The following is a 6,911-nucleotide window of genomic DNA, read 5'->3' as shown; positions in this document are numbered from 1 at the left end:
CCAAAAGTTTCTTTCCAATGACAAGCAATCCTGTAGCCACAGTGGGAATAAATTATACAATTTCTATGCTTTATCTTTCATGTGAGACTTTCGCTTCAAGGCACAAAAAGATTAAACTGTGGACTGGACAAAACAGGACATAACATTTCAGTTAAAGGAGTCAAAGATTGTACAACACCTCTTATTTTGTGTCTGAAGCAAATCAAACCAAAATTTGAATCATATTTAAGTCTTCCATTTACAAATGCAAAATATCATATTAAATTCCCTGAAGTTTTTAGGTTTTTTCTTTACTTTCTTTAAAATAATGTATGAAATTTATCATCAATTTCAATATTTAGTCATTTCAGTCAAACAACACAATCTCAGCTGATAATTAATGAGTAGCATTATTGAATAACGGTTGTTTTAGAAACTTTTACATGGAAGCTGATTCAAATTGTGTTCAAGTCAAAGAAATAACAGGTACAGAAGGGTCTAACAATTTAAAATGAAAATTGGGTAAATTTGAAGAATGGTGTAATTTAAGTGCAATGTACTGTAAAACTATTTATTCAGTAAATATCTAACACAGATCCTTATGCTTCTCCAACCCAAACTACTGTGTTGCCTCTCTCAACTTCAGTGATTTCACAATTTAGCTTATTGAGCCGTCCATCCAGGATAAACAGAGATTCCTTGGAAGGGGTCATGAGATACTGACCAAAAAGGCCACTGTCTTTTATAAGACGGTTCTTACTGTTCCAAGGCCATTCACCTGTCTTGACAGGCTCCTTCAGACTCTTCACCATCTTAACCTTGCCAGAGGAGAGCTCCATGAAAAGAACATCAGTTTGTGTGCTGGAGCTACAGTAGACATTGTACTGATGAGCTTCAGTGAACGATGGCTGAAAAGCTACATCAGATATGTGCAAATTAGTGTGAATGTCAAATGCATCCTGTATTTCTCCTCTCATTGTTATGGACTGGATCCTCATAAGACCTTTTGCATCATCAATGCTGACAAGGTAGTGTCCATCTGGAGAAATATGTGGCGTGCCTGTTATGTCGCCATTGTATCCAATCACAGAATCAGTAACGCTATCCACTATAAGCTGTGGTAGGACAGCCCCGGTGGTATCAGGCTTACAGCAAATAAAAAAGTATCCTCCAAGATGTGTATAAGCCAGTGACTGAGGAATGCAATTATAATCCTTTAAGCTAATTGTCTTGATGTATGACATAGTTTCCAGATCAATTTTCTGGAGCACAGGCTCATCTTTATGAAGAATAAATCCAAACCTGGAAAGAAAAGCACAAAATCAAACCAAGTCAGAGCTACTGGGTGCATTATGTACAAATGGGGAAAGCCATTATAAGCAAAGTAGATGAATTAATATGTGCAGCAGTGCATTGCTATATATTTCAGTTTCAGATGTTTCAGATATTAAGCAGTTTATAATATTTAATTTTTAATGTTCTCGTGATTTAGAGTGCGTCAAATCAAATGTCTAAAAACCATTTATCTGGTTAGTGGGAAAAGTCCTACTGACATAGAGGAAAAGGTAAACATTACTCTGAGCATATCTATTCAGTTACAACTTTTGCAAAAGCCAGGAAGGAAAAAAAGATTAAACATCAATAGATAGTACATCCCACATATTTTAATTCACTTCATATAATTCTTTGACTTTCTTGGGAACATCAACTTAACCCAGAGCTCATTGTTGCTCAGATAATTATGTCAATCTTCCTCATTTTAATTCAGTAGAAATGAACATTGTAAAAGGATTTAGTTTTATGCCTCCCAACTATCCAAGCCCCATATTTCTTACAATTTAAATGACCATTCATGCTTCTCCATACATCAAAGAATTTTCACTGAACATGAACATATGGTTAAACTTTAAAATTCTAGAGCTGAAGGTTTATAACATTTTAAATATAAGCTATATGACTATTCTGTAATGTTAATGTGTAAGTTCTGACTGCACAATATTTTTGCTGTACATACGCAAAAATGACAGCTCTAAATATTACGGAATCATGTGAAAGTATATTAGTTTTTCCTACAATCTACCTAGCTTTCATAACACTTTTCTCAAACAGCTATTTTCCTTTGGCACATTTCTTAATGTAACACTTTCCTGTGAATCTTTGATCTTAAGACTGAAGCTCCGTGCTGATATATAATCTAAAAATACCTTTCACATCCTGTTGATGTAAACCACTATGACAGTCAGAATGTTCCAACAATTGAGGTGACAATAGCACAAATTTTCCACACTATACTTTACAACACCAATATATTTACTAATCAGTGAACCACCAAAGTAACAGGCAAAAAGGTTTCAGGACATTGTTCAATCAGTTTCTCCAACATCAGACAGGGTGAATTATATCTGCACTTCCTACTGAATTGATGTAAGAATACTTTTAACTTTAGCGCCACCTTCAAAAATCCTTGCATACTGCTTCAGTATCACAGGATCACAGAACTAAAGAACGATTTTGATTGGAAAGGACCTCTGGGTTTCATTTGGTCAAACTCCCACTCAAATAAGGGCCAGTGTGAATCAGACTGACCACGATTACTGCTTGAGCTGATTATGAGATCATTTTTGTCTTTGATTATTCATACACTTGTAAATACATGCAACCTGAATTAAATTGTCTTTGACAGAAAAAGGGTGAGTGAGCCTTCACAAAAGTCATGTCAAGATAACTTGATGATTACTGCTACTTTTCTGTTCACAAGGTCTGTTGGTCTGTCATAGAGAAAGACTAGGATCATCAGGCAGAATTTGATTTTTAGCTGTTTTGTCCATCTAATATTATCTGTTTCTTAATCTTTTTGGGCAGGCATTGATTCCTGATTCCATTATTATGCAGCAAGCATTTTTTGGTCATGAGAAACAAACTTGCATTGTACTATGTATGGAATCATCCTGTAATAGAAGAGGTTGAATAGCAAGCAACATTCTGACATTTCAAATGTTTATGGTATACCTCAGTGTTAAAACACCAACATTACACACATAAGCAGTGGTTACAAAAGGACTTTTTATGTCTTTTATGTCTTTTACATAACAGCCTGCAATGCAAAGCAACAATCAGTCAACTGTCCAAGAACGTTCATAACATTCTGGACAATGACTTACACATATCTGTTACTTAATCTTTACTCCTGCAAAATAATAACTAAAAAACCCACTGCATCTTAAAAGCCTTTTTTCTGGACGAGAATTGACTGAGGGCTAGACATTTTCATCACCATTGGTTTCACTAATATCAAATGCAAAGTAATAAGGAAATATCTAGATTCTTAAGTCAAGCACTAAAAAATCAGAAAATGTAAAACCAACAAAAGCAAATACAGAAAGTTATGTTAGAGTTAATATTATACACAATATAAACTCAGCCAAATCTCTTGACCTGTTAAGTTTATTGTATATAATCAATCTTCAGCCTGTTTCTAATACGCTTAGGTTCATGTAATTGCATGCAGGCTGCTCTCTCTTCATCCCTACCCTACTCCAGTGTTACTGCTTTGGAATCCATTGGCCACATCAGAGGAGCAGAGGTTGTAATGCAGGGGGTGTTCCTGTGATGTAGGCTGGTGGCTGAGTGGAGCATAACCATGTTCCTGCAGAGGGAAGCGTGGGGTGAACTCAGCAGGAATTCATCCTATGGCTCAGATTTATCATGCACAGGTGGCAGGTTAGAAAACTTAGACGAGGAACATGGAGAAAAGTGGACATACGGCTGTGCAAGAAGATGGCTGGTAAATGCAAGAGGGATTAGGGTATTTTTAGAGGCAGAAATTGGACACACGGGAGAATTTGTCATTATGGTGGAAGGATGTAACACTGGTTAATCCAAGCATGGAAAAATTTGTTTAATTTGATATAATTAAACATATATATAATCTCTGGGAAGATAAATTCAATAGCACAAATTGGTGAATATTACGAATATACTAAAATTACGTGACTTCTGAGGTAAATAGGTAAAATTATTATTTTCAAAGAAAAATGATTTTTCACTTTGGTCTGCTCCTATTCATAGGATTTTTTAAATTTCTGTTCTTATAAAATATGTACTTAAATTAATTTAAGTTAATGTATATCTGTGTGAAAAGATAAATCTACTACTAATTAGTGATGTAATTTGTACAAATTAAAAAATTAATATGATGCCCATGAACCCTTCTCAATTCTCAGTAATGAGTGAAATGTATGTGAAGGCAAGTGAAAATGTCTTATTTTAGGTCAAAAATTAAATACTTTATTTTCAGGTATTACAGTATTATTTAATCTATTTTAATGTAAGTACACAGTGCAGACATTTTTTGCTTTAATTACTTTTTTTCAATAGAAAACACAAAGAAAACTTTTTTTGTTTGGGTTTGGTAAGCTCACTTTGGGTTTGAAAACATTATTTTTCTTTTCCAGAATACCAATACAAAGTAATGGGGAAACCCAGGAAACCTTATTTAAAAGAGAAAGAAATGGCTCTCACAAAGCTGTTTTTAACTTATGTAGGTACTTAAAACACAGACTTACATTGGAGTGACATTTTCAGATACCTATAAACGCACACAAAAGCAATCATACGATTTTTAAAATCCCACCAGACACCATCTATATGATTAAATATATAAATACTTTTGAAAGTTTGATCTGTTGTTTTCAGAAACTGTATTAAACATAGATAAAAATTGTTTTCTGTAATAAATCAGTCATTTAACATGCAAATATATTTGATACACTTTATTGTTCATTTGTGTCCATCATAATTCATGGTACCTTAATTAATTCAGGAAAAAGACTTAAAATTTCACTGTATGTTTTGAGTTGCACTCTAGTTTCTATTCCACTTGAGAGAAAACACAAATAATTAAAAAAAAAATGTGAAATTTTAAGCATTTTCTACCACAAACCAAGTTTAAGAATCTAAATAAATAACTTTGAAACTGGATAAACCCTTAAACAATTATTTTCATATATCACATGTCAACCTGACAAGCAAAGAAGACATCTTTGTGCTGCTTGTAAATCTGTTTATCTAGAAGATTATTTCAGCTGATAAAAATGGCCCTTTCTTTCTGGAAGCAAAATACAAATGCAAAACAAAATTAGCATCAATTATCTAAATCAGCAATTCTTGCTTGCTGATCTAAATCATGATTAAAATGAAGGATATAAACCAGCTTAATTCAAAGAAATATGCCTTACATATGAGTACTTGATTAAGCAGTGTTAATGATCAATTTATGTGACATTTTTGCATTCAAATGTCATTGTTTTCAAGAGGAATATATAAGGTACTAATTTTTGCTTCTCAAATATTTTTCCCATCATAATTTTTTTTCAAACCACAGGTACACTCAGCCTATGTTAACTTTGGTTGCATTAAATGCTTGATTAGCAAAACAGTGAATATATTCTCTAAAGTTATATTAAAGATAAGGTCTTGCATACCTTCCCTAAGTGTTACATCAGCTGAACATGTGGAAAGGATCACACTTGACAACTAGCTTTCCCTACTGACAAGGATGCTGCCAATGGTTTGGCCTCCACCTTCTGCATTAGCTGGTGGTACCTTCTGCATTAGCTGGTGGTACCTTCTGCCAGAAAAATACCCTAAATTCTGCCAGCTAAGAGATTTGCATAAACACTCCCAAGTGCATGCTGTTAAGATAAATGTAGTTATTGTGGCATCATTTAAATACTTTAAATAGTGTCTGTTGATTAACCTGGTTGGTATAAATGAAACAGTTTAGGAGACAGAGCAAAACGTGAGTATAAACTTTCCCACTCACAGGTAGATTTTAAAAAAAGGATGTTTGTCTACAAGGAACTCCAGATCTTTAGGGTTAATCAAATCCTTATTCTAGAGCAAATCAGCAAATACATCGCAAAACATAAACCAGCTGATGAGATATCATGTCTCTAGCATTTCAGTCACAACTTTCCAAAGCATTCCAGTTTCTTGTGCAGCTTTATCTGTCTGTTTGTAACATTTAGTTCCCAGTCCAAAAGCCCCAAGTTAAAAGCTTAGAGTATCATGGGTAGATTATTCTTGCAATTTAAACATTAGTTTCAGCTTTGGTAATTGAGTTTACTTGAAAACTAAAGAAACTGGACTCAAGATTGCAAGAACCGTATCCTGATGCTGTATTTGTTGCACTCAGGAGATCTACTGCCTCCTGTTAAGGTATTAAAATATTTGATTTTATAATCTGCTGCTACAGCAGCTAATCACACATATATATTGAGAACCTCAACATGACATGGCAACGTGCACTTGCAGCCCAGAATGCCTGGGTTTCATCAGAAGAAGCACAACCAGCAGGTCAAGGGAGGTGATTCTCCCACTCTACTCTAATGAGACCCCACCTGGAGTATTGTGTTCAGCTGCGGGGTCCCCAGCACAAAAAAGACATGGGCCTGCTCGAGCAGGTTCAGAGGAGGGCCACGAAGATGATCAGGGGTCTGGAGCACCTCCTCTGTGAGGACAGGCTGAGAGAGTTGGGGTTGTTCTGTCTGGAGAAGAGATGGCTCCGGGGAGACCTTAGAGCGGCCTTCTAGTACTTCAAGGGGGCCTGCAGGAAAGGTGGGGAGGGACTCTTGATCAGGGAGGGTAGTGATAGGATGAGGGGTAACAGTTTCAAACAGAAAGAGGGTAGATTTAGATTAGATATTAGGGAGAAATTCTTCACTGTGAGAGTGGTGAGACAGTGAAACAGGTTGCCCAGAGAAGCTGTGGCTACCCCCTCCCTGGCAGTGTTCAAGACCAGGTTCGATGGAGCTTTGAGCATCCTGGTCTAGTGGAAGGTGTCCCTGCCCATGGCAGAGGGGTTGGAACTGGATGGTCTTTAAGACCCCTTCCAACTCAAACCATTCTATGATTCTATAATATTCTGATAA

At 35.6% G+C, this 6,911-nt stretch overlaps 1 protein-coding gene across 3 annotated transcripts in view; it reads right to left on the bottom strand.

The window, feature by feature from the left end:
- Positions 1 to 578: 578 nt before the first annotated feature.
- The window catches only part of FSTL5 (follistatin like 5), a 300,957-nt gene continuing 294,624 nt past the window's right edge, over positions 579 to 6,911 (bottom strand). For all 3 annotated transcript variants that reach the window (XM_086464080.1, XM_086464081.1, XM_086464082.1), the window contains one exon: positions 579 to 1,281. In XM_086464080.1, the coding sequence (XP_086320206.1) occupies positions 579 to 1,281 (703 nt within the window). The remainder of the gene's footprint in view (positions 1,282 to 6,911) is intronic.

The sequence above is a fragment of the Leptosomus discolor genome, chromosome 4 (genome assembly GCF_034619465.1).
Source record: "Leptosomus discolor isolate bLepDis1 chromosome 4, bLepDis1.hap2, whole genome shotgun sequence".
NCBI lineage: Eukaryota > Metazoa > Chordata > Aves > Leptosomiformes > Leptosomidae > Leptosomus > Leptosomus discolor.
This window is presented reverse-complemented; position numbering and strand designations above follow the sequence as displayed.